Here is a 26,328-nt window from a genome sequence, read left to right on the forward strand (position 1 = left end):
GCAGAGAATGAAGGGACGACGACGTTTCGGTCCGTCCTGGACCATTCATTCTCATCGGCTGCAAATGGGCAGGGTTTATTTCACCTGAAGGGCTTGTTCACCTAACAGGGACCAGTATATTTCCCCATGTCCAACTTCTCTAGTGATTTCCCTTACCTATTTTCTTACCCCTTCTATTTCGATTAGTGGCCCTCCTGGTAGTATCTGTTTAGTTAGAAAGTCGTGGAGGTTGGCGCAGCTGGCGTTCCAACTTGAAAACTTACTGCATGTTTCTAGTGTGATTTTCACATTGAAGGGGACGACGACGTTTCGGTCCGTCCTGGACCATTCTCAAGTCGATTGAGAATTAGGACAACATTCTCAAGTCAACATACTTCAGCCACGTTATTGTGACTCATCGCCTGCATTTTCACATTGATTCTTTCAATATCGTTTCGTCTCCTCATTGCACAGATTACCGTTCTGCAGGCCCTTGTCACGCTTGTACACACACATTCACTCAAATCACCAACCCAAGTACTCATTCAACATTATGCACTCGCATAACATCCGTATAATACCACAACTCTTATAATATTGAATTGCACTCTCTATTTTTATTTCCAGCGGATATCCTATTTTTATCTGCAAGAGCAGGGCGATAAGCTCGAGCTGTTGAATGATAAGAGAATCAACGGGTTGTATCGGGGGGAATATGAGGCGTAGTGCCAGTGTCAGTTATGTCAGAGTGCCGTTACCTCCTGCTCAAAATGTGGTGAAGTTTTCGTGTTGTGAAGAGTGGTTTGAGCGTTACTTGGCTCTAGAACTTCGAAATTCTACTTGTGAAAGGAATTGCGTTGGCTTTCATCTCGTTGATGGTGGGCAGAAAGGTCTGAGGTGTTGTGCTGGGGGGTTGTGTCTCTCAGGTGCTGCTGGAGGTCGTGGGTTGTGTGTGTGCTGGAGGGTGAAGCACTTTATCCCACCAGTAAAAAAATATAAGAAATATGCAGATGTCTAAAATTATCCGTTTTTCCTGCAGCATTAATTTGAGCACGGTGTTAAGTGATGCCGAGCGTGTGCTCTGAAGCGGAGCCTGAACATGTGTTCAAACGGGTGTTTTGGTTCACACTACAAGGACCTGAACCTCTGTTGACGTGGTGGGTTTTACACCTCGGAGTATGAGAACGTGTAAACAAATCCACAAGGGCCGTGACGAGGATTCGAACCTGCGTCTGGGAGCATCCCAGACACTGCCTTAATCGACTCAGCTACGACAGGGTAAAAGAGTTGAAACCGAAGTTCTACTGAACTTACTGGATCCTTGTGGATTTGTTCCTTTGATGCATCACGTTTGTTTGATCTCTGTGTGTGAGAAGATGTGACTTCAAGCCCGGTATATCAGGATATGGCACGTGTATGTGGGTATATTAAAACAAGTGCCCGCATGTTCACATTATTTAATTTAAGTAAAATGCATCGGTACATCGACAGTCGACTAATTATACGAATATGCCAATAAGCGCTATTTGTTCGTCAGTTTAACTCGCGAACTATGCAACAACCGTTCCACGAACATCAAACAACAGTCAGGTGAACTTATCGAATTGTATTGTGAACATGGGTTCGGAGTCTCAAGGGTCAACATTCTGGACAAACTTCTACACGATACGTAAGAAGAATACCACAAGAGAGTCACTGTGGAGTAGGTTCCACTCTCCTTATGACCCAATACAGCGGGTTGAAAGTCCAGTATCATCAAGATTTTCTGGCCACCGTAAGGACAGCAGAACTCGGAGATCCTGTGTCGCCCCAGTCTGGAAGATCTCGATCCCTTTGGTCACCCAAAACATGGTATCCCGTCCAAAGAGTGTCCAGATCCGCTCTACCTTCTCCTCGAGGGACCTCTGCTGGTTCCTTGAAGGAGGAGAGGCCAGCGGAAATTAAGCTACGAACGTCTCGGTCGGCAGAGATTCTCGTCGACCTTTGTAATGGGGAAGAAAATGGTTGCTGTCGCTCCGGAAAGAGACCTCCAGAGACTAGCAAGTCCACAGGATGAATTAGTCAAGGTCAGAAACCGGTGGCTGGAGAAGTTGGATCAGTATAAAGTCAGTTTTAGTTCATCGAGGTCAGATGATTCTTTAAACTTAAAACTTACCAAAGAAAACTGGATGCGATCTTGTGATCAATGTGGCGTAATGGCTATCAAAAGTCAGCCGAATTTATTTTCTAGTCTTCGTAGAATGCGGAAGATTATCCGCGAAAACCCAACACCAAACCCGAAGAAGGAGAACTTCTACATCTCTACAGATCATAGCCCAAGACATGAGATAGTAATTAATAAATCGCCAAAGCCTGATCAGAAATGCAAGGATACTAGCACAAAGTTAGACAGAGAAAAATCTGCAGATGACGGACATAGACGGTGTTACAGGAATGAGAGTGGGGAAGACGGTAAGGTTCTTCTAGTGAGTGCTACGCCCGACCACCCTGCTCTCACTGTTCGACCTGGATATCACCTCGCTCGATCTCGCAGCTGTCCGAGGTCCTCCAGTCACAGTGTGTCTACTTGCAAGGAGCCCAGTTCTCTCGACTCGAACTCGAGCATTAGATCTTCCAGGTTGTAGCTTGGGAACGTCGGAGAGGACGCATGAGGACAGGACACAACGATCAAGGTCCTCCAAGAGATCAACAACTTCGGAGAGCGTCGTGAAGGACAAAGAAAGTCTCGTCCTCGAACACACTCCTCGTATCCCCGCGCTAAAAATTAATAAGTACAACTTAAAGACTTGTTTTGCGAGAGTCGATCAACGAAAGACCCTTTCTCTTTGTAACCATCTTCCCGCGAGGAATCTTGAGCAGGTCTTTGCTCAGGAGGCTGAAAGAGCACTAAACGATAATGAGATGTTTGCCCTATCGACACGCAAAGATCCATTTGAGAGCCTGAACAAGACTTTGAGTCCTAGGCAACGTATATTAAGGTCTACCTTGAAGCACCGGCTGAGAAGTGAAGAGAAACTCGCACTCGGCCACAAGTCTTGTCTCCCACAAGGTACAGCCTCCAGGAAGAGTGTTCGGAAACAAGACCGTCCTCAGCCCACGAGCCTCGATGGTAAACGCCTTGTGTACTTTTGTGTGATTTAAAATATATTTTAGTAATTAATATACTGAACATTAATACGTATTAGTTAGCTGTGTTGGTGTGTTTTTCGTCCACTGTTACTCTGTTCACCTCGACACACTGCACACTGACTTGCATCATGAGCCTTGTTCGTGTATACGATTGTAGGAATGTAATGTGTGAGAGTTTGTGTCCTCTCTCTCTCTCTCTCTGTCTCTCTCTCTCTCTCTCTCTCTCTCTCTCTCTCTCTCTCTCTCTCTCTCTCTCTCTCTCTCTCTCTCTCTCTCCCTCTCTTTCTCTCTCTCTCTCTCTCTGTCTCTCTCTCTCTCTCTCTCTCTCTCTCTCTCTCTCTCTCTCTCTCTCTCTCTCTCTCTCTCTCTCTCTCTCTCTCTCTCTCTCTCTGTACACATTAGAATGAAATTCATATGCATGAACACATTTTCCTTATTTACAAAAGTGTCTCATTATAGATGTAATTAATGAGTGGGCATCGAAAAAGAAAACATTTGATAACGTCACAAATCATTATTATAAACTGTAATTATGAGAATTTAACATTTGTCACTTGTTTGTATTAATTAATGATCAGTACACAAAGTGATAACGACCTTATTGACAATAATATAAATGATTGTGTGAATTCCTTCCTCGGGATTTGTTGTCGTCAATCTTCATAATTATTGCATCGTAGGTAGTTGGTAATATTTTTACATTGATGGTGGTTTTTGAAAGACCTTTACCATTAAAACTTATGAGCCAGAAGTTTCCTCCACTCGTGTCCGCCGTCTTAACAAACTTGAGGCCAAAGTTTAGCAGTAGTTTACATAACAAACAGCAGTACAATGATGATGTTTTCAAGACGTGCTAACAATAGCCAGGCTCTACGTGACATGTTGCACGAAGTGTATGCACCTTGTTTGGTTTACACTTAGATAACGACGTTGGTGATAACAAGGGGTGTTATCGCGACGCTTTCCCCCCCCCCCCCCTCTCTGCTACGCTGCACCTTACTAACTCTTTCCTTCAGACACACACAGAGATCACACTAACGTGATGCATCAAATGAACAAATCCACAAGGGCTTTTTACCCTGTCGTAGCTCAGTCGATTAAGGCAGTGTCTGGGATGCTCCCGTACGCAGGTTAGAATCCTCGTCACGGCCCTTGTGGATTTGTTCTGCCCTTCAGTCTTGTTTTCTTTCTGCAATTTAGTCCTCTTCGTTTCGCCTTTTTTTTCCATTTTGCCCTCTAATTTATATCGTTTAATCTGTTACTGTGTCCTTCCTTAAGTTCCTTCCATTTCAAACGTGAAGCGGCACATTAACGCCCGGCCACCTTCCTCGGCAGGTCTTGGGCGAGGACGACTCTGGCCTCTGCAGCGGCGTCATCTTCGACGGGAGCACCAGCGCCCGCACGGGGCTCTTCCCGGCCTCTCTGGTGGCGCGACGCGACACTAACGGTAAGTGACTGCTCCCGCCCTCAGCCTGCAAGAGCAGCAACTGCTCCACGCTTTGAGGTCTTCTTGCAAGAAAAAGTGTTTCTCGCAGGGGGAATCTTCTTCGATCTAGCTTCAAGAACGATGATTATCTTGAGGTTATCTTGAGATGATTTCGGGGCTTTTAGTGTCCCCGCGGCTCGGTCCTCGACCAGGCCTCCACCCCTAGGAAGCAGCCCGTGACAGCTGACTAACACCCAGGTACCTATTTTACTGCGAGGTAACAAAGGCCATAGGGTGAAAGAAACTCTGTCCATTGTTTCTCGCCGGCGCCTGGAATCGAACCCAGGACCACAGGATCACAAGTCCAGCGTGCTGTCCGCTCGGCCGACCGGCACCCTTATTAGTTTGATTTGAAAATGAGCAGTGAGGGTTATGCCTGTAGAACTAAGTGATTGTCTTTGCAGCCTTCGTTACAAAACAATCGACGGGATTGTTGCAGTCAAAGGCATTAGTTTACTTAACTGTTATTAGTATCAATTCTCTCCAGTGTTGCTTATCTGGTAATGTCTTTGGTTGATTAAAGTCTTTATTGTCTTTATTATTAGTTTGTAGTTTGATAACGAAAATGCATTTCAAATGCTTGTCACTTCCGGTACAAAAGATGCGTTTCCAATTTTCCCTGAACAAAAGGCTGCGTCTGTCATCGTCTTTAAATATATTCTTCTGATTGAATAACGGCGACGGTGCTGGAACCAATCGTATTGGCGTTTGCCTTTCCATCGGTGACTTTCGAGGCCGTGAAGTGTGTGTGTAAGGGGGGACCTGCTGCATGGGTAACAGCTTTTCCCCTATATCAACCTATCCTGGCTTTGCGCTGTGGAGAGGCCACTTTAGACCGTCAACCAGAGCGCACCTTCATAGTCCCATGAGACTGATGGATGCCTACTGATAGACAACAGGTCTTGAAAAAGTAATGTTTTGTGGGTGACCTAAAGGAGACGGGCAGAGGGTACTATAGGCAACACTGGCTTCAGTCATCAGCCAGTGTTGCCAGTCTTATATCTTGCCTATCATCAGAGCCGAGCAGAGTACCGGAGTCATGAAGACTCGCCACGGTAGTACCGATCTTTAAGACGGAGGAGATACATCACTTGCGTCCACTATCGGTCTCTTAGCTTAATAGATATTGCGGGACATGTGTTTTAAATAGATGCCCGAAACGCTTTGCATAATAGTGACTTTAGGCATTGTATGTACTAGCTCTATCTATAAATCCATCAATGTTTTGTATCTCACCTTGTATGTATGTACTTTACCTGAATAAATATTTGATTTGAGATAATAGCAAAAGTCACTCGTATACATTTTGAAAGGTATAGATTAATAAAGGTTTCGCAATATGACTTTACTAAGAGCCGCTCATGTTTGACACACTAGTTTTCATTCTATTCCCGGCCTAGTTAAGGCAGTAGACAGTGGAAGGGATTGTTACATTATCTTGACTTTAGCAAAGCTTTTGATACTGTGTCTCACGAAAGATTCCTCAGAATTAGTGGATCGTGGCCCCGAGGCGCGTGGCCCCGTAACTCGTGGCCCCCGAGGCTCGTGGCCCTAAGGTAACTGGGCCCGGGTGTTTCAAAGGAAACAGTTTACACAAATGGACTACAATCCCAGCGTTGCAAGTGGAGTTTCACAGAACTCTGAGACTTCTGTCGTTAATCATATGTAAACAATTAGACACACGATTGAAAAGAAACGTTTGCAAATTTGTAGATGATACGAAAGTAAAGCGGGGAAATATATTCATAAAAAATACCAAAATTGCTATTAAACGATTTAGGTAGGCTTTTAAAATTGCTGAATAATTGGCAGATGAAATGTAATGTAATGTTGATAAACATTAATGCTTTACCTTACCAACGATGGTAGAAATACGCCTAAGCTACTCTATCCTTTTGAGATGTATCTTGTTATCTCAATAAACTTGCCTGAACCTCACCTGCTTCAAGCGCTGTTCCACTGCCGTCAAGCACTCCTACCCTGCCGTCAAGCACTCCTACCCTGCCGTCAAGCACTCCCCCCTGCCGTCAAGCACCCCCACCCCACCCTGTCAAGCACTCCTTCCCCTGCCATCAAACACTTCCCCCCTCCCCCCCTTGCCGTCAGGCAATCCTTCACCTTCCTTTTGTCCCCATCTTTACTTCCCTTAACGTTTAGGAAGCGAAGGAGTCTCGATTAATATCAGCATATCCAAACTACACCGACTAATTTTTGCATTTAAATAAGAAATATATCATTAATACGAGTAACATCTGTGAAGTATTTTGTCCCAGCTTATTATCAGCTTATTATCAGCTTATTATCGAATATCCGTGAGAGTTGTGTGAGGACTCGAACACACACCACAAGCAACCACACAGTCCCACAAGCCATTGTTTATATACATTGTTTGCTAATACGAGCAGTGTTTACATAGATACAACAACAATATTCCTCGCTGTTATGTAGTCGAGCTTTATACAACAACAGAATAAAACAAAAATCTATTTTTACTATTTTTTTTTTAGGGTCTGCCAATTCTAGAACAACGAAAATGGATAAATGTGGAATTGTACATTTTGTCGGATTAAATTTCCATAATCGCCACATTTGCCGGAAAGTGCAAAACGTTGCGTGATGCTGAACAGCAGTGAACAGTGCCCTAGTCACTGTTCCTAACACCCCCCTCCACCCCTCCCTGGCCAGCACCCCCCTCCCTGGCCAGCACCCCCTCCCTGGCCAGCACCCCCTCCCTGGCCAGCACCCCCCTCCCTCCCCTCCCTGGCCAGCACCCCCCTCCCTCTCTGATTTTGATTCGAGCAGTTATTGTGTAAGGAGTGAGATGGGATGCTCGCATGCCATATCACTCCTTATGGGACTGGTGGGACGCATCGCATACCATCAATCACTACAGTATTGACGGCACGAAATAACTCGTCTCTTAAACATGCTGGGGTCGCTCATCATGAATAATGAATCACACGTCATATCGTATGATTCTTTGTGTTATGATTAGATCTTCCTCTTCTCCAACTCATCATTCTGCTGAAGCTGCCCGGCAAATTAATCAGAACACGACTAATCAGACCCCCAATTAAAACTCGAACAGATTCTGAAAAGCAATCAGAATCCAATGAAATCTGTAGGGGCCAATCACGTCTAAATTAGGGCAAGAGGTTCATCCGGTAGCGGAGGAACACGTGAGGCTTAAGTGATCCCAGACGGCCAAACTTGTTCCACCAGTGACTTACACTTCCAAACTATCAATTAGACTCCTGAGGTAAGCTGACGTAAGGAGTCTCGACGGATCCTGGGGGTAAGGAGTCTCTAACAGCCAATGAGTTGTCATGGTAACCCGATGGATTCAGTTGATCGGGCTGGATATTGGATAGAGGGAATGGAGGAATAGATGGGAACTTGTGGATATAGGGGGGTTATGATTGAGCGCATATATTCAGGGTGGAAATATTGATATATTGAGAGTTTGGATGGAATGGTGGATAGATAAGAGGGAAAGTATACTCGGTGCGTTGATTGATGGTTTGTTGATAGAGTAAAGATAGGCTGGAGCGGAAAGACATAAGATTATTATGGCCCTCTCACAGTTCATTGAGTATGAATCTCTCTCTCTCTCTCTCTCTCTCTCTCTCTCTCTCTCTCTCTCTCTCTCTCTCTCTCTCTCTCTCTCTCTCTCTCTCTCTCTCTCTCTCTCTCTCTCTCTCTCTCTCTCTCTCTCTCTCTCTCTCTCTCTCTCTCTCACATATATACAGTTCACAGCTTTGAACTACCTCATCCCTTTGTGTGTATTTATACCTCAATAAACTTATTTCAATTTCTTATGCTCCCCCCCCCCCCTCCCCCTTCTTTTGTGCTCTATATGCTCCCTTTCTGTGTCCTCTCCTCCGTATGCTGCAGGTCTTCTGTATCATTTTCCTCTCCGTTTGATAATTTTTTCTTTTATGCTTCATTTTCTCTATTTTCCTGTTCTCCTGCATGTGTTCTCTCTATGTTGCCTTTCCCACTGTATCCTCCTCGTGCCTCCCTCTCCCGTACGCTCACTCTAACAATGAAAGAGAACTGACTAATACCATTTACAGTAATTATAATATAGCCATCCATTTGGGATTTATATATATTAATGAAGGATTCATATATCGATGAAGGATTTATATCTCAATGAGGTATTTATAAATAAAGTAAGAATTTATATATAAAATAAGGATTTATATATAAATTAAGGATTTATATATAAAGTAAGGATTTATATATAAATTAAGGATTTATATATCAATGAGGGACCAGTGTCGTTTTGGAATTTATCTATCAACTGTTTTGCATAACCCGAACTGTACAAAGGCAAGGATGGGCTCATCTGAGAGGCTGACAGGACCACTCAGGTTCATTCTTAACATAGACAATTTTGCTTCACTCTGATGCCTAGTATGGGGACCCCTGGCGTCCCTGGCCACTTACTAGCTCAAGGGACAGTTGAAGTAGGGGAAGTTTGAGGTACGAGAAGCTGCATTATGGGACTCGATACCCGGCAGTACAGTCTTATCACCCCTTCAACCCCATGCACCAAGAAGGTCTCGCTTCATGCAGGTCAGCGTTCAATCCCCGATCGTTCAAGTAGTTGGGCCACCATTCCTTCCCTCCCTCACCCGTCCCATCCTAAATCCATATTCTGGCTCCTCCCAACCCGCCAAACACACACCGAAACTACGACGTTGGTACAACGTTCGAACAAGTTTTAACACCTCCTAACCAGTTATAACAACCAATATAGCAAGTTGTAACAACGTTCTAATACGTCATAAACACGTTAAACCAAGATGTAACAACTTTATTACAAGTTGTAATAAGCGGAAAATAGAGACAGTTTCGGTTTGTGTTTGCAGGGAAGTGCTATATAGTCGTCCTGGCTTGGCGCTTTCCCCCTGATAATTCCTTCCTTCCCAAGTTGCATTGACACCTCCAGCATCCACTTGCTCTTGCAAGCATGATAGAGAGCCCCCTGACCAGCCTTTACGCATCGCTCTTCCGAAACCTGTACATCGTACAACAATCATGACGGCTTACTTTACATTTAATAAACAGTTTCCGAGCCACGAAACGTGACCATCTATGGTTATTGTCGTTATGAACGACCTGGTAGTGATCCAGAGCTGGTAACCTTTTTAATAAATGTAAACAAAGCCGCCTTGAGATGTACAGGTTTCGTAAGGGGATGCTGCGTAATCAATCCTGGCCCAGATTAATTGACACCCGACTTGTTCAACTCTAAAAAAAAGTTTTTAATGATAAATAAAAATTTACAAATTAATTCACCGAGATCAAAAACTTTTGTTCACAGTCTCACATACGAGAAATGTTTGACTGCATATGTTCCTCTTTATGCTCCTTCTCCACATGCTCCTGTTAGTGTTCCGTCTTCTGCAAGTGCTCTTCGTGTTCCGTGTCCTCCATATGCTCCTCGCCATCTTCCGTATCCTCCATATGCTCCTCGCCATGTTCCGTATCCTCCATATGCTCCTCGCCATGTTCCGTATCCTCCATATGCTCCTCGCCATGTTCCGTATCCTCCATATGCTCCTCGCCATGTACCGTATCCTCCATATGCTCCTCGCCGTGTTCCATATCCTCCATATGCTCCTCCGCGTGTTCCGTATCCTCCATATGCTCCTCGCCATGTTCCGTATCCTTCATATGCTCCTCGCCATGTTCCGTATCCTCCATATGCTCCTCGCCGTGTTCCATATCCTCCATATGCTCCTCCGCGTGTTCCGTATCCTCCATATGCTCCTCGCCATGTTCCGTATCCTTCATATGCTCCTCGCCATGTTCCGTATCCTCCATATGCTCCTCGACGTGTTCCATATCCTCCATATGCTCCTCCGCGTGTTCCGTATCCTCCATATGCTCCTCGCCATGTTCCGTATCCTCCATATGTTCCTCGCCATGTTCCCTTGTAACTGACGCCTGTCGTTACTCATGGCTGTGACGTCTTTATCTGTGCATTAGGGTGACTGATCCGTTTGTTCAAGCCGGGTGGCCGAGCGCCGTTATCAACGGAGTACCGCGTTATCGTTATCAACGGGGAGAGTTGGGTTATCGTTATCAACGCTGCAGACCTCCACTTACTTCGTGTGTCAGCAGACCACTCGCAGCTTCACCGCAGCCTTACCACAATCCCTCACTATAGTGCTACACAGCCACTATCACAACAGTGCCACACAGCCACCATTACTACAGTGCCACACAGCTGCCACCACTACAGTGCCACACAGCTGCCACTACTACAGTGCCACACAGCCACTACCACTACAGTGCCACACAGCCACCACCACTACAGTGACACACATCCGCCACCACCACTACAGTGCCACACAACCGCCACCACTACAGTGCCACACAGCCGCCACCACTACAGTGCCACACACAGCCACCACCACTACAGTGCCACACACAGCCACCACCACTACAGTGCCACACACAGCCACCACCACTACAGTGCCACACAACCGCCACCACAACAGTGCCACACAGCTGCCACACTATTTTTCATACCCCTGCCGACAGTGATTGAATGTCCTCTGTTTGGTATTTTTAAAACAGTGTTTGGATGCTCTCCTGTAACAAATGATGGGTCTGGCCTGTATTTTGGTTCGTCACGTATCAAAGGTCCTCAATGGAGAATTTTTCGCTCTCTGTCACTCCCTGTATCTCTCTCTCTCTCTCTCTCTCTCTCTCTCTCTGTCACTCCCTGTATCTCTCTCTCTCTCTCTCTCTCTCTCTCTCTCTCTCTCTCTCTCTCTCTCTCTCTCTCTCTCTCTCTCTCTCTCTCTCTCTCTCTCTCTCTCTCCCCCTCATACAACTGACGTAATACGAGCCGTTCCGTCATTAAATCCAGATATCGAGCGTCACTCACTCTCTGATTTGTAGAATTAGTCATGATATCTTTAGGAGTTGTGGCGTTATCTTGCCCCAGGAGGATGTTCTCTAGACTTTGGTCTAGGCTCTGGCTAGGAAGGGACTGGGAAGGGAAACAAGAGGAGGGAGTGAGGAGGAGGATGATAAGTGAACGATCGAATTTTCTCCTTGCATTTCATTTTAAGCATTTAGTTATGTATAAAGGAGCAGATTAAGTAAGGTAAGGTAATTATCAGGTACTAGGTACACACCTAGTCTACAAATATAATTTCTTTGTGTGTGTGTGTGTGTGTGTGTGTGTGTGTGTGTGTGTGTGTGTGTGTGTGTGTGTTTGTGTGTGTGTGTGTGTGTGTGTGTGTGTGTGTGTGTACTCACCTAGTTGTACTCACCTAGTTGTGCTTGCGGGGGTTGAGCTCTGGCTCTTTGGTCCCGCCTCTCAACCATCAATCAACAGGTGTACAGGTTCCTGAGCCTATTGGGCTCTATCATATCTACACTTGAAACTGTGTATGGAGTCAGCCTCCACCACATTGCTTCCTAATGCATTCCATTTGTCAACCACTCTGACACTAAAAAAGTTCTTTCTAATATCTCTGTGGCTCATTTGGGCACTCAGTTTCCACCTGTGTCCCCTAGTGCGTGTGCCCCTTGTGTTAAATAGCCTGTCTTTATCAACCCTGTCGCTTCCCTTGAGAATCTTGAATGTGGTGATCATGTCCCCTCTAACTCTTCTGATTTCCAACAAAGTGAGTGTGTGTGTGTGTGTGTGTGTGTGTGTGTGTGTGTGTGTGTGTGTGTGTGTGTGTGTGTGTGTGTGTGTGTGTTTGTGTGTGTGTGTGTGTGTTCTTGGCTTTGACATACGTTTGAATCCTTAAATGTAGTCAGCCTCCAGTAACTCTCTCTCTCCATAGTTCCTTCCTCTCTCTTCACTCCCTTACAGTGACGAGGTTCGTTCTCATGTACCTCTGGCTCAGTTGAGGGTATAACTGCCACACCTCTCTCACCCACCCTAGTTGTTCCCTTCCACATTGAACAGCTTATCCGCCTGCCTCCGTAACGACTCTGTGGTGATTAAGTCTCTCGCCTTCAGTGGGATGGGTATGGGGTGCATAATACAGAAATTGAATTGAATAAAATTGCCTTCAGCTCCGAGACTTTGTATACTTGTGGGTCGGGGTCCGGATTTTGAAGGAAGTGAACTCTCAGGAGAAATCGCCAAGCCATTACGACTATATAGCACTTGGAAGGGATCAGGATACGAATTTGGGATGGGACGGGGGTCAAGGAATGGTGGCAAGCCACATACATGGACGGTCGGGGATTGAACGCCGACCTGCATGAAGCGAGACCGTCGTTCTACCGTCCAGCCCCAGTGGTTGGGCATCTTTTGGAGTTACTACTTATTCATGTTCGTGTATGTGTGAATGTGGCGCGAGGGGCAGCATTCCGGGCAGGGGTAACGCTTGCTGGAAGAAATAACAGTGAATAAACTAACACTATGAGTAAAGTAACACTGTGAGTAAGGGTAACTCTACCAAACAATTGCCTGATCTCTGCCCCAGCGGCTGGTGTCGGTCGGTCAGCGTAACACACACATGACCGGGTCCAGCGACGCTGTCATCCACCAGCTGGGCAGGAGAACTTAATAATATATAAATTACTAATGTTTTGAAGTATAACAGTGTTTATGGAGCAATACCAACCCTGGTGTTGTCTACAGGGCCCCGAGCCACGGCTGTCATCGTAAACACCTCCCCTGACTTAATATTGTCCGCCTCTGTGTGTGTGTCTCATTCGCTCGCCTGGAAATTATTGGAGTGTCGCTGCATGCAAAATGATGATATGCAAACGCGGCATTAGCGTGTAAATCTAATTTTGCTGCTTGAGTATATAATAGTATCCGCTATGTTGAGGATTACCGGCCTACTGTCCTGGAATTGTGGTTTATGTGAAATTGTGAATTTAGCATGTTGATGTCCCCCTTGTGGGGCGAAAAAAATGTCCCAAAAAATAAACAATTACAATACATATCTTGTTGGTTAGGTTGTGCCTTATGAAATGAACGGGGGGGGACCAAAATAGGGTTCCAGTGGGACATGTCCATTTTCTGGACATTTATAGCTACTGGTTGTAATTTTTGGTTGTGATTTAGGAGGAAGTGCATTTTGCCTCCGGTGACAAATGGTCGGGCGGTTAGTGGATATGTGGTGTTGTGCCATTAAAAGAGGAACAGTTGGATGGTGGGCGGGTCTGTGTGTATGGAAATGTAGTTTTGTTTTGTGTTGTGTGTCTTCACCTAGTTGTATTCGCCTAGTTGTGTTTGCGGGGGTTGAGCTCTGCTCTTTCGGCCTGCCTCTCAACTGTCAATCAATCAAGTGTTACTAACTACAAACTAATTTTTTTCACATACACATACACACATATACACACACACACACACACACACACACACACACACACACACACACACACACACACACACACACACACACACACACACACACACACACACACACACACAGGAAGCAGCCCGTAGCAGCTGTCTAACTCCCAGGTACCTATTTACTGTTAGGTAACAGGGGGCATCAGGGTGAAGGAAACTCTGCCCATTTGTTTTTCCCGCCGGTTGCCCGGATCGAATCCTGGTCCCAAGGTCCACGAGTCTAGAGCGCTGTCCACACAGCCAGCCAGGCCCCTATGTGTGTGTGTGTGTGTACTCACCTAGTCGTACTCGCCTAGTTTTGCTAGGTTGAGCTTTGAGCTCTTTGGTCCCGCCTCTCAACTGTCAACTGGTGTACAGGTTCCTGAGCCTACTGGGCTCTATCAAACCTACATTTGAAACTGTGTATGGAGTCAGCCTCCACCACATCACTACTTAATGCATTCCATTTGTTAACTACTCTGACACTGAAAAAAAACTCTAATGTCTCTTTGGCTCATTTGGTTACTCAGTTTCGGTGTCCCCTTGTTCGTGCTCCACCCATACTAAATAGTTTGTCTTTGTCCATCCTGTCAATTCTTCTGAGAATTTTGTAGGTGGTGATCATGTCTCTCCTTACTCTTCTGTAAGAGTCTCTTCAACCTTACTCTTCTGTAATGTATGTGATGCATTAAGGGATGTTGAGGCCATATATATATATATATATATATATATATATATATATATATATATATATATATATATATATATATATATATATATATATAGTGTACCATCACTGTCAGCATCTTCGTCACCATCAATACTCATCGACGTAAACACGTCCAGCAAAATTTATCATCACATTCGTTAGCATCATTATCATGTCATCTCCGCCACTAGTGTGTGACTGTACTCCCCTGTACGATGCCGCTCCAGCAACCTTCCAGGAGGGATGGTCCAGCAACATTCCAGAGGTTGATAGGTCTTAATAACCCTCCAGAGGTTGATAGGTCTTAATAACCCTCCAGAAGTTGATAGGTCTTAATAACCCTCCAGAGGTTGATAGGTCTTAATAACCCTCCAGAGGTTGATAGGTCTTAAGCCCGACGCTAAATGAAACCTAATTGTGTGTCCTCGATAGGAATGTTTATTTTTATTTATTAATTTATTTATTTATTTATTTTACTTGAGTCCATTAGAAACTTTGGTTTATTATCCATCAGTTATTCTTACTATGTATACTCTACCTGTAGTTACTTTACCTGAGTTTACCTCAGGGCCACCATCTCCCTAGCGGCCTCGACGGGGACAGGGAGCGGGCGGTTTGTCAATGGACCTCGACCCATTTTCCTGATATGATTTTAACCTGCAGGACCTGAGGCCGCAGGTGGGAGAATTACAGGTAGAGTCTTCACCTCAGTGCCTCTCAAAAATTACCCTAACCTAGCCTCCCCCGAAGACCCAGGAACAGAAAACGGAACATCACGTCAATTTCCCCACCCCCTGAGCCGCTATATACTATTTTTAGGACGTCAGGTTTATTTTTTTAGGCTTAAGGAGATTATACGTCAAAAGGCGATATGTGCTTTTCAGGAGCCGTGGAGAGCAGGTGGTCCAGTGTACTCTCCTAGTTGTGCTTGTGGGGGGTTGAGCTCTGGGGCCAGATTCACGAAGCAGTTACGTAAGTACTTACGAACGTGTACATCTTTCCTAAATCGTTGACGGCTTTGGTTACATTTATTAAACAGTTTACAAGCATGAAAACTTCCCAATCAACTGTCGTTATTGTTATAAACAGCCTCCTGGTGCTTCGGAGCTCATTAACTGTTTAATAATTGTAAACAAAGTCGCCAAAGATTGAGAAAAGATGTACAGGTTCGGTAAGGTGCTTGCGTAACTGCTCCGTGAATCTGGCCCCTGGCTCTTTGGTCTCGTCCTCTTTACTGTCAGTCAACTGGTGTACAGATTCCTGAGCCTTACTGGGCTCTATAGTATGAACCTACACCACTGTCACCTAAATACTCAACCACCTTCAGTCCTCAGTGTTCTCATCAAAATTATTGTAACCCAAGACAATAATAATTAATTTACTGATATTCAAGTACTAGAAGTGCGATTACAGTATAATGTATATGTATAGGTAAAAGTGTATAATGTCAGTAATTAGCTGGTTCAATTGTGTCTGTGTTTTTAAGGTCAACGTGGTCATTTGCTTCTTAATTGTTTGGGGATTTTTTTAATGATTGTTTTGTCTTGCTCAAGTTGGCTTGAAGTGGCTGTAGCCATGAAAGGTTCGTTGTAATGAGTGAGTGAACTCGAGATGTAGTGTTACCTTAGTCTACGGCAGAGAGCTTTGGCGCCCACGACCACCATCCAAAGAAAACGAACAGACTTTTTGATGGGATACTTCTCTCTCATTCTCTCTCTCATTCTCTCTCTCTCTCTCTCTCTCTCATTCTCTCTCTCTCTCATTCTCTCTCTCTCTCTCTCTCTCTCTCTCTCTCTCTCTCTCTCTCTCTCTCTCTCTCTCTCTCTCTCTCTCTCTCTCTCTCTCTCTCTCTCAATCTCTCTCTCATTCTCATTCTCTCTCTCTCTCTCTCTCTCTCTCTCTCTCTCTCTCTCTCTCTCTCTCTCTCTCTCTCTCTCTCTCTCTCTCTCTCTCTCTCTTTCTCTCTTATTCTCTCTCATTCTCTCTCATTCTCTCTCATTCTCTCTCATTCTCTCTCTCTCTCTCTCTCTCTCTCTCTCTCTCTCTCTCTCTCTCTCTCTCTCTCTCTCTCTCTCTCTCTCTCTCTCTCTCTCTCTCTCTCTCTCTCTCTTTATGACTCTTACATTGAGAATTTTATAGCGATACGTCTAAATTGGTGGCAGTGTCTTAGTAATACAGTGATTCAGTGTTACAGCACTACTACTCCATAACTAGTGCGTTACAGGGGTACAGTAAAGCAGTGTTACAGCGGCGTGCTGACACAGTTACAGCGATACATGACGCGCTTTGTTACAGGTGTACACTGATGTGTTATTCTTTCCATGGAGGCCATGCGTGCGACTGTCTGGTCCACTATGACGGTAATAATGGCAGGTGACGCACGCGTGTGCGTGTGTGCGTGCGTGTGAGTGTGTGTGTGTGGGGGGGGGGTGAGTTTCCCAGGGGTGACCTTGCGGTCTGGGAATGGCGTCCGCCTTGTTACACACACACACACACACACACACACACACACACACACACACACACACACACACACACACACACACACACACACACACACACACACACACACACATATACACACACATACACACACACACACACATAAACGATAGAGCCCAATAGACTCAGGAACCTGTACACCTGTTGATTGACGGTTGAGAGGCGGGACCAAAGAGCCAGAGCTCAACCCCCGCAAGCACAATTAAGTGAGTACACACACACACATGCAAACACTCGCGTATATATAGATATGTGTGTGTGTGTGTGTGTGTGTGTGTGTGTGTGTGTGTGTGTGTGTGTGTGTGTGTGTGTGTGTGTGTGTGTGTGTGTAGGCGCCGTGCAGTCTGGCTAGCCATCCCTGCTGGAGTCTGCCGGGGTAGGCTCCTCCGTCAAGGCCACCCTCAGTGTCAATATGTGTACACCACCACCACTACCACTACTACCACCGTCTTTATCACCACCACTACCACCACCTCCCTTATCACCACTACCACCATCACCATCACCCTCAACACCACTACTACCCATGTGCATGGGAAATAGGCTTCCAGGTTCCAGAAGATGAGAGGAAATGTTCCTACCACCAGCACCACCATCGCTACCACCGTCTTTATCACCACCACCACCACCACCAGCATCATCAGTACCATTACCAGCGCCGGTATCACCACCACCATCACCAACCACAACTACCACCAGCACAAAAGGGCATGAGGCGAGGCATAAAGAGCTAGATATCACTTTCTCGTATCACCGATAGATAAGCTGAGACAGGTAAGCCCCATAACAACAACAACAACAACACTATCATTATGATTCACATGTACTAGAGAAGGCAGGTGGAGGGTGTTGTGGGGTGGTAGATGGGGGGAATAGATGGGGGGGTATTAGATGGGGGGGGGGTTGGGGGTTGGGGGGGTAAGGTCGTTGTAACGGGTGAACTGTGGTGGTCGTGGTGCGATGGTTCTCAAGGGCTGTTTAACTAATTGGAGGCAGCTGTTATGTCGGTAATTTAACGGAGGAGGCCTGGTCGACGACCGGGCCGCGGGGACGCTAAGCCCCGGAAGCACCTCAAGGTAACCTCAAGGAGGTGATAATTTTTGCTTGTGGTGAGGTTAGAGGCGGGGGGGGAAGGGGTGGGGTTAGGCCTTTTTTTCGCCTTAATGCGTTAATAACATGCTAAATAAAATTCTTTCTATTTACTATAGGGGACACCTACGTTAAAAGAATAAATTGGTAAATAATATTATAATTTTCTTTACGCAAATGTATTAATACTATATTTATATAAAACAAAATATTTTACTTGCAAATGGAAAGCAGTATTTTTGTTTACTAGAAAACACTGTAAAAGGACACAAATATTACTAGAATGGCTGGATCATAGGAGTTTATACCCTAGTACAAGGCAAGAAGAATTAGCACAGGTAAAGCTGCCCGTTCTCTTCATTTGCCGCTCCATTTAAAAAATCAACCTTCTAAACCTAACTAGAAACGCACGAACCCAAGAAACTATAGAATCCGATGACGTAGAAAAGGAAGAACGTAGAATCAACATATCTACGTAGAAAACGTAGATATTTGTTACTTTTCAGAGTAGATTCCATGTGTATGAGTTGCTATAACTTAGATAACGAACTATTAGTTGAGAGGACGGGCTATTAAAGAGGTCAATATGATGAAATAATTACAATATTCTTGATAATATTGCACGGTATAATATCTAAAGTAAGTTGTGTTAAACTTGAGAGTGTGGGACGTGAATTTGAGTAATAAACTAGCAAGTGTTGAATGTGGAAAGACAAATCTAATTTAGATAATTTCGTAACACTCACCCGACGATATTTGACATGAAGATACATACAACTAATCAGATACCTGCGACATTGTTGTTTATATTGGTAATAGCACTGTAAGAGGGAGGAAATTATCGAGGGAAAGTGAATCTGAGCGGCTCGTAGCCTGGTGAGTCTCAGGATCTGAGCGCCTCGTAGCCTGGTGAGTCTCAGGATCTGAGCACCTCGTAGCCTGGTGAGTCTCAGGATCTGAGCACCTCGTAGCCTGGTGAGTCTCAGGATCTGAGCACCTCGTAGCCTGGTGAGTCTCAGGATCTGAGCGCCTCGTAGCCTGGTGAGTCTCAGGATCTGAGCGCCTCATAGCCTGGTGAGTCTCAGGATCTGAGCGCCTCGTAGCCTGGTGAGTCTCAGGATCTGAGCACCTCGTAGCCTGGTGAGTCTCAGAATCTGAGCACCTCGTAGCCTGGTGAGTCTCAGGATCTGAGCACCTCGTAGCCTGGTAAGTCTCAGGATCTGAGCACCTCGTAGCCTGGTGAGTCTCAGGATCTGAGCACCTCGTAGCCTGGTGAGTCTCAGGATCTGAGCACCTCGTAGCCTGGTAAGTCTCAGGATCTGAGCACCTCGTAGCCTGGTAAGTCTCAGAATTTAAGTAACCGAGTGAGAGCTGGCACGGAGATAAGCTCTGGTGTGCTGGTTGGTGGCGTTTAGTTTATAAATATCCCACAAGGCTCGTTGGCGTTCAATCTGGAAATAATTAGCTGGTATAAAACATATTAAAAATCTCTAAATGAATGCGTATTTCATTTTCTTGAACATTACTAGTATATCAAAGCAGTGTAGCTATTACTACATTTTTATATTTTTGTATTTAATTACAAAATGTGGTTATTGAGGCAGCTGCACTCTCAGGATTTGCCAATCTTAAAACATGCAGCTGTTTTTGCTTAACCTGAAATGTACGAACGGGTAGGTTGCTTGGGTGCGAACGATTCTGGATAGGTTTGGAGGATTGGATTTGTTTACTTTGTGGCGAGTCAAGAGAGCGGGCTGGGTCACTGTGCTTAGTACATGCCTCGCCCTCTGGCTTAGCCTAGCATCAAGAAGCATAGGGCTTGATATCTCGAATCGGCCCGTTGCTCTTAGCACCGTAAATTATATTAGGTCAGGGAGTCGTGGTTCGACCCGAGAAATATAAATACCGAGTAGTGATGATGGTTGAAAGTGCAATTGGAGTTGTAGACGAATCGATTAATTGATTGATGAAGATAAAGCCACCCGAAAGGTAGTACGGGCATGAATAGCCCAAAAATTAACGTGTCAACTAACCAGACCTGCAGAACACCTGACTAAACCAACGAACCAAAAGTGTCAAATAAAAACTTTAAAATTAGTGTGGTTCGTAGTGGCACTCTCGGGGTACCTAGTTTCATATGACCAGAAAGTAACCTTGGTATAAGCCTCTGAGAAATAGCCAGGGGATGCACCTCGCTGCAACAGTTCATCTCACACATAAGCTACCTGCCCCATATCATAATTAGACCTGACCGCCACACCCATACAATGGCCTGAAGGGAAGGGGCAAGGGGCAGTAACCTTATCGTGTTCTCTCTCCCAGTTCGACTCCACATAATGTCTCCTCAAGTTTAACCCAAGTCACTGGGTTCGGACATTTCTCTCAGACTATATCTTCTTGCCTAATGTGCAGCCTAAGCTTTGAGTACAAGATGATAAGTAAATAGTGACAATCGGATTGTAAAATTCCCCTTCATATTTTTCTAGTTGTGAAAAGTTTAGTGTGTTGACACTTGCCACACATGATGGTGCTGTGACACGTCTTGGTGTGTTCTGCGAGCCACCATTTATATTTTTGCTCAAGTATCGAGTAATAAATGTTAAATTGCTAAAAATTAAACTGAAAAATCGGGGGTCTTCCAATTTTTTTTTAGGGATTCAGTGTTATTTTCGGAGCCTCACAGCAAGTCTCGAACAAGTTGTTCGCTCACAAGACTTACACTGTAGAGGCAGGAAAAGATACCAAATGTATCGGCGAACAGTTCCGTGAGACAAAGAGGCATACTATCTTTTTTGTTTCCTCTCGCAGACAGAGTAATATAATTATGATGCTAACAGTGATATATAATTCAGTAATTGATTATTCATTAGCAGTAATTGAATGCAATTATTCACAGGCTCAGATCTGTTCTCTCTCTCTCTCTCTCTCTCTCTCTCTCTCTCTCTCTCTCTCTCTCTCTCTCTCTCTCTCTCTCTCTCTCTCTCTCTCTCTCTCTCTCTCTCTCTCTCTCTCTCTCTCTCTCTCTCTCTCTCTCTCTCTCTCTCTCTCTCTCTCTCTCTCTCTCTCTCTCTCTCTCTCTCTCTCTCTCTCTCTCTCTCTCTCAACTTTACACCCTATCCTCTCGCCCTTACCCTCCACACTTCCCCTTCTCTCTTTCCCTCCATCGCATCTATATTTCCCTTCCCTTCCACCCTCTTCCACCCTCTCCCCCTCCCCCAGCAGTGTCAACATGGAGCAGCAGCACAACATAACAAGGTCCTGATGAGGACAACATGCTCTCCTGAGTTCCCGTGACGTCATCTCACTCATTCCCAGTTCCGTCTTCCTGTTGACACTGTTGAGGTGGTGTATTACACCTCTGGTGATGTTGTTGGGGCGTCTCATTGTACACTACACCTGTGGACACCTCTGGTGTAAACTGGGATTCCCGAAACCCCGGCTCGGCTTCAATAGAAGCCTCGGGAATCCTCGAGGGTGTAGTTAGTACCCCAAGGTTGCAATTATTTTGGCGATGTCGTGGCGTAGTCGTCTAGAGCGTGCATCTGGGAGCACCAAGCGCATAGGTTCGAATCCTCATCACGGCAGTTGTGGCGTTTCTCATTGATATGTCATGAAAATGTAAATTATTGTATCGCATCGTGGCATGAGGCTATCTGCCCTACCTGAGAGCCTATGATGTCCGTGAGCATCGATGTCTTGTATCATGGTAATTGAGTATCTAATATTGCCCTCATACCAGATATTACATCAAGAGAAACCTAAAAACCGAATTAGTGTGGTTGAATTAAATCACCTGCTTAGTGGCAGGTCAGATTTACAAGAGCAATATAAAATTACACAATATCTTGTTTAATATATATATATACATGCATACAATGTGTGTACGTAAATCACACATATACAAATAACTCCTAAATTGTAATAATATTCACATCTGCAAGTGAAATTATTCGTTCGAAATTATTCATAATCAGTTGTATAAAGCAACGTATTATTCACCTATTAATCTGCTGATCAACAATAGGGACGTAATTACAAAAAAAAATTCTTATTCAGATAATGTTTCAGTGTACCCCCCAAGCTAGGTACAAAGAGAGGTTAAAAAAAAAGGTAAGATGTTACATAAGAACATCGAAGAATTTGGGATTCAGCTCGAGTAGGTTGGAGGAGCTTTTCCCCCCAACCACCTGTTGACCGTCCTCCCCGTCCCTCCCTCCCTCCTTGAGCCCAATGGCCCCACCCAACGTGTCTGGCTCCGGGGAACCACAGCAGTGTATCTCGGGATGTGCTACGGGGAGGGTGTTGTCATCTCCTCCGGTCACTGGTGCTAAATTAAACCCCGATGGTTTGTCGTGTTTTATCCGTGCTGCGCTAATATCGTTAGCGGTTTGTTTATTGTTTAACGCTGAATCCAGCTGATTGGTGACAGTTGTGTATGGAGTGGAATGGTACGTCGTCAACACGCTTCCCTAACTAAGCCTTGTCAGCGCTGTTCACACAGAGGACTCGAGAGTGAAAGATTAACTCGACCTTCTTAGTTGAAGGTGTAAACTAATCACAAGGGCCTTCTTTATCCTGGTGCTGTAGTGGGCGAGGCAGCTATATAGGCCTGGATGTTAAATCATTTGTGGGAAAATGTATACAAATGGGCTGGGTGTTTACGTCTAGTGGCACCATGTTGTTTGTTTGTGGGTGTTGTGTGGTGCCAGTGGGTGTTGTGTGGTGCCAGTGGGGGTTGTGTGGTGCCAGTGGGTGTTGTGTGGTGCCAGTGGGTGTTGTGTGGTGCCAGTGGGGGTTGTGTGGTGCCAGTGGGTGTTGTGTGGGGCCAGTGGGGGTTGTGTGGTGCCAGTGGGGGTTGTGTGGTGCCAGTGGGGGTTGTGTGGTGCCAGTGGGGGTTGTGTGGTGCCAGTGGGTGTTGTGTGGCGCCAGTGGGGGTTGTGTGGTGCCAGTGGGTGTTGTGTGGTGCCAGTGGGTGTTGTGTGGTGCCAGTGGGTGTTGTGTGGGGCCAGTGGGTGTTGTGTGGTGCCAGTGGGGGTTGTGTGGTGCCAGTGGGGGTTGTGTGGGGCCAGTGGGGGTTGTGTGGTGCCAGTGGGGGTTGTGTGGTGCCAGTGGGGGTTGTGTGGCGCCAGTGGGGTTGTGTGGTGCCAGTGGGGGTTGTGTGGTGCCAGTGGGGGTTGTGTGGTGCCAGTGGGTGTTGTGTGGTGCCAGTGGGGGTTGTGTGGTGCCAGTGGCGGTTGTGTGGTGCCAGTGGGTGTTGTGTGGTGCCAGTGGCGGTTGTGTGGTGCCAGTGGCGGTTGTGTGGTGCCAGTGGGGGTTGTGTGGTGCCAGTGGGGGTTGTGTGGTGCCAGTGGGGGTTGTGTGGCGCCAGTGGGGGTTGTGTGGTGCCAGTGGGTGTTGTGTGGTGCCAGTGGGTGTTGTGTGGGGCCAGTGGGTGTTGTGTGGTGCCAGTGGGGGTTGTGTGGTGCCAGTGGGTGTTGTGTGGTGCCAGTGGGGGTTGTGTGGTACCAGTGGGGGTTGTGTGGTGCCAGTGGGTGTTGTGTGGTGCCAGTGGGGGTTGTGTGGTGCCAGTGGGGGTTGTGTGGTGCCAGTGGGTGTTGTGTGGTGCCAGTGGGGGTTGTGTGGTGCCAGTGGGGGTTGTGTGGTGCCAGTGGGTGTTGTGTGGTGCCAGTGGGGGTTGTGTGGTGCCAGTGGGGGTTGTGTGGTGCCAGTGGGTGTTGTGTGGTGCCAGTGGGGGTTGTGTGGTGCCAGTGGCGGTTGTGTGGTGCCAGTGGGGGTTGTGTGGTGCCAGTGGGGGTTGTGTGGTACCAGTGGGGGTTGTGTGGTGCCAGTGGGGGTTGTGTGGTGCCAGTGGGTGTTGTGTGGTGCCAGTGGGTGTTGTGTGGGGCCAGTGGGTGTTGTGTGGGGCCAGTGGGGGTTGTGTGGTGCCAGTGGGGGTTGTGTGGTGCCAGTGGGTGTTGTGTGGGGCCAGTGGGTTCTTATTAACACGTAGGCTGGCACTCGTGTTGTGGATATTACTGACATTGTGTCTTTACCACCACCACTCTTGTGCACCACTCTTGTGTTGACGTAGTTTGTAGCGCTGTATGTTACTGCTGTGGTGACTGACAGTTAGCAGAATTGTATGTTATTGTTGTGGTGACTGGCTGTTAGCAGCACTGTATGTTACTTGTGGTGACTGGCTGTTAGCAGAACTGTATGTTACTTGTGGTGACTGGCTGTTAGCAGAACTGTATGTTACTGTTGTGGTGACTGGTTGTATGTAAGTAGCACTGTATCTTGATTCTGCGGTGATCAGTTAGTATCACTGTATGCAACAGCTGTGGTGACTGGTTAGATTCTATTGCTATGCTGTGTCTGTGAGTAGTAATAGCACTGTATGCTTAAATTTTTAAAATTTTGCCCCGAGGGGCGAGTTTATTGGGCAGCGCCACTCATCTTGTGAGTGAACATACCGCCATAGCAGAATGTACAACACTCCCCAATAGGAAGAAAACCCGCTGGGTTGTTCATCCTGTCACTTGTACCCAGACACAGCTGGGACTTGCCTTAACTGTCTCAAGTGAACAGCTCCTCTGTCACTGCTGTTGTGTTTGTGTCAGTACTTTTTTTTAAGTTTTCTTCTGGTGCCTGCGGGTTATCGTTGACAGTATTTCACTCTTTTAAACAGCATTTGAGTACCGTGTAAATGTGACATAATTAAAACAAATTATAACTGTCATAATTGTCGTCTGAAAATAATGATCTACAATGACAAAAAGATGGCTGTAGCCTAGTGACTTTGTTTCAATATCTGGAACTAAACTTCTTCACACATTAAGAGCATAAAACTCACCCAGGAACGAATATATGCGTCATAATATTAATACCCGCGTGAAATCGGAATTTACTGGAAGAAACAGAACACACCATCTAACAGTGAACCCCAAGACGGATAGCAGAGGAGGGGGATAGTACCGTTTCCGAGGCCCTCAAGAGAAGCTGGAGTGTCCTAAGATGCCTCGAAAATTAAGTGGTAAGCTCCTTACGCCCTTTTCCACCTTGAAGTTTTGAAACTTGATGCATACCTAAACATTGCATATGTCAAGTGGTTTTATTATTTATGTCGGGGGTGGAGAGGTTGGTGATGTGGGGCTGTTGTGATGTGGAGCAGTGTGGCGGTCGGGTATTGTCTGACATTAGGATGTAATGGATAGAGCAAAGGGCAAGGGAAGGTGGGTATCAGGAGATGTTTTGAATTCTATGGTCTTTTTTTAAAGTTGTGTGGGCATTACAAACACTCTCTTTCTATAACACACACACACACACACACATTAGAAGAGTCCAAGAGTCAATGCGCGATCCTGCAAGCACAAATAGGTGAGTACACATATACACATACCCATACATATGCAAATATCTGTACAGTAAAATGTTTAAGCCACGCTTAGAGGTCAGAGGCTTGTTGCTAACCTTACCCAACTTTGCAGTGTTACAGGTTAGTCCCATTGCCCCCACTTAAGAATGGTCAGCCCCTATGGTGGCTCATGAAATCGGTGGAGATGAAATGATGGCTGCTGAGTCCGCAGTTTCGTCATATTATGATATTCAGACTTCATATAGTCTAGGGTATATATAGTCTAGGGAACAGGGGAGCATTATATATATATATATATATATATATATATATATATATATATATATATATATATATATATATATATATATATATATATATATATATAAATCTCACACACAATTATATGCGTCCTTTTCCCTCACTTTTATTCCTGCCTATGCCTAATTCTCTTTTCTCCATCATTTTGTCTAGTATTTTGCCTCGTTGCATAACCCTTCATAATTTCCAAGGATCCTTATAAGCCAGGCGAGCCAAAGTGCTGTGCATTCGTTTCAAATGTTCAGTGATTGAGGCCAGGACTGTGGCCTATTGTGCATCATGACCTTTCACCATTTATCATTTCAGCCCCTTCTCCTTTATATAGTACCCCCTTTATATAGTACCCCCTTTATATAGTACCCCCTTTATATAGTACCCCCTTTATATAGTACCCCCTTTATATAGTACCCATAGTCACGATGGAGCCCTCGCGCAGGGCGTTTACCACT

The 26,328-nt window shown here is 45.6% G+C and overlaps 1 protein-coding gene across 3 annotated transcripts in view; it reads left to right on the forward strand.

Annotated features, from left to right (window-relative positions):
• The first annotated feature begins 705 nt into the window (after positions 1-705).
• The window catches only part of LOC123763092 (caskin-2), a 439,015-nt gene continuing 413,392 nt past the window's right edge, over positions 706-26,328 (forward strand). The window contains exons 1-2 of one of the 3 annotated variants that reach the window (XM_069301222.1): positions 706-3,088; positions 4,444-4,555. In XM_069301222.1, the coding sequence (XP_069157323.1) occupies positions 3,086-3,088; positions 4,444-4,555 (115 nt within the window). In that variant the 5' untranslated portion in view covers positions 706-3,085. Of the gene's footprint in view, positions 3,089-4,443; positions 4,556-22,495; positions 22,571-24,892; positions 25,238-26,328 lie in introns of those variants that run through there. The other 2 variants (XM_069301232.1, XM_069301240.1) reach the window with 2 other exon arrangements.

This window comes from Procambarus clarkii, chromosome 5, assembly GCF_040958095.1.
Source record: "Procambarus clarkii isolate CNS0578487 chromosome 5, FALCON_Pclarkii_2.0, whole genome shotgun sequence".
Classification (NCBI taxonomy): domain Eukaryota; kingdom Metazoa; phylum Arthropoda; class Malacostraca; order Decapoda; family Cambaridae; genus Procambarus; species Procambarus clarkii.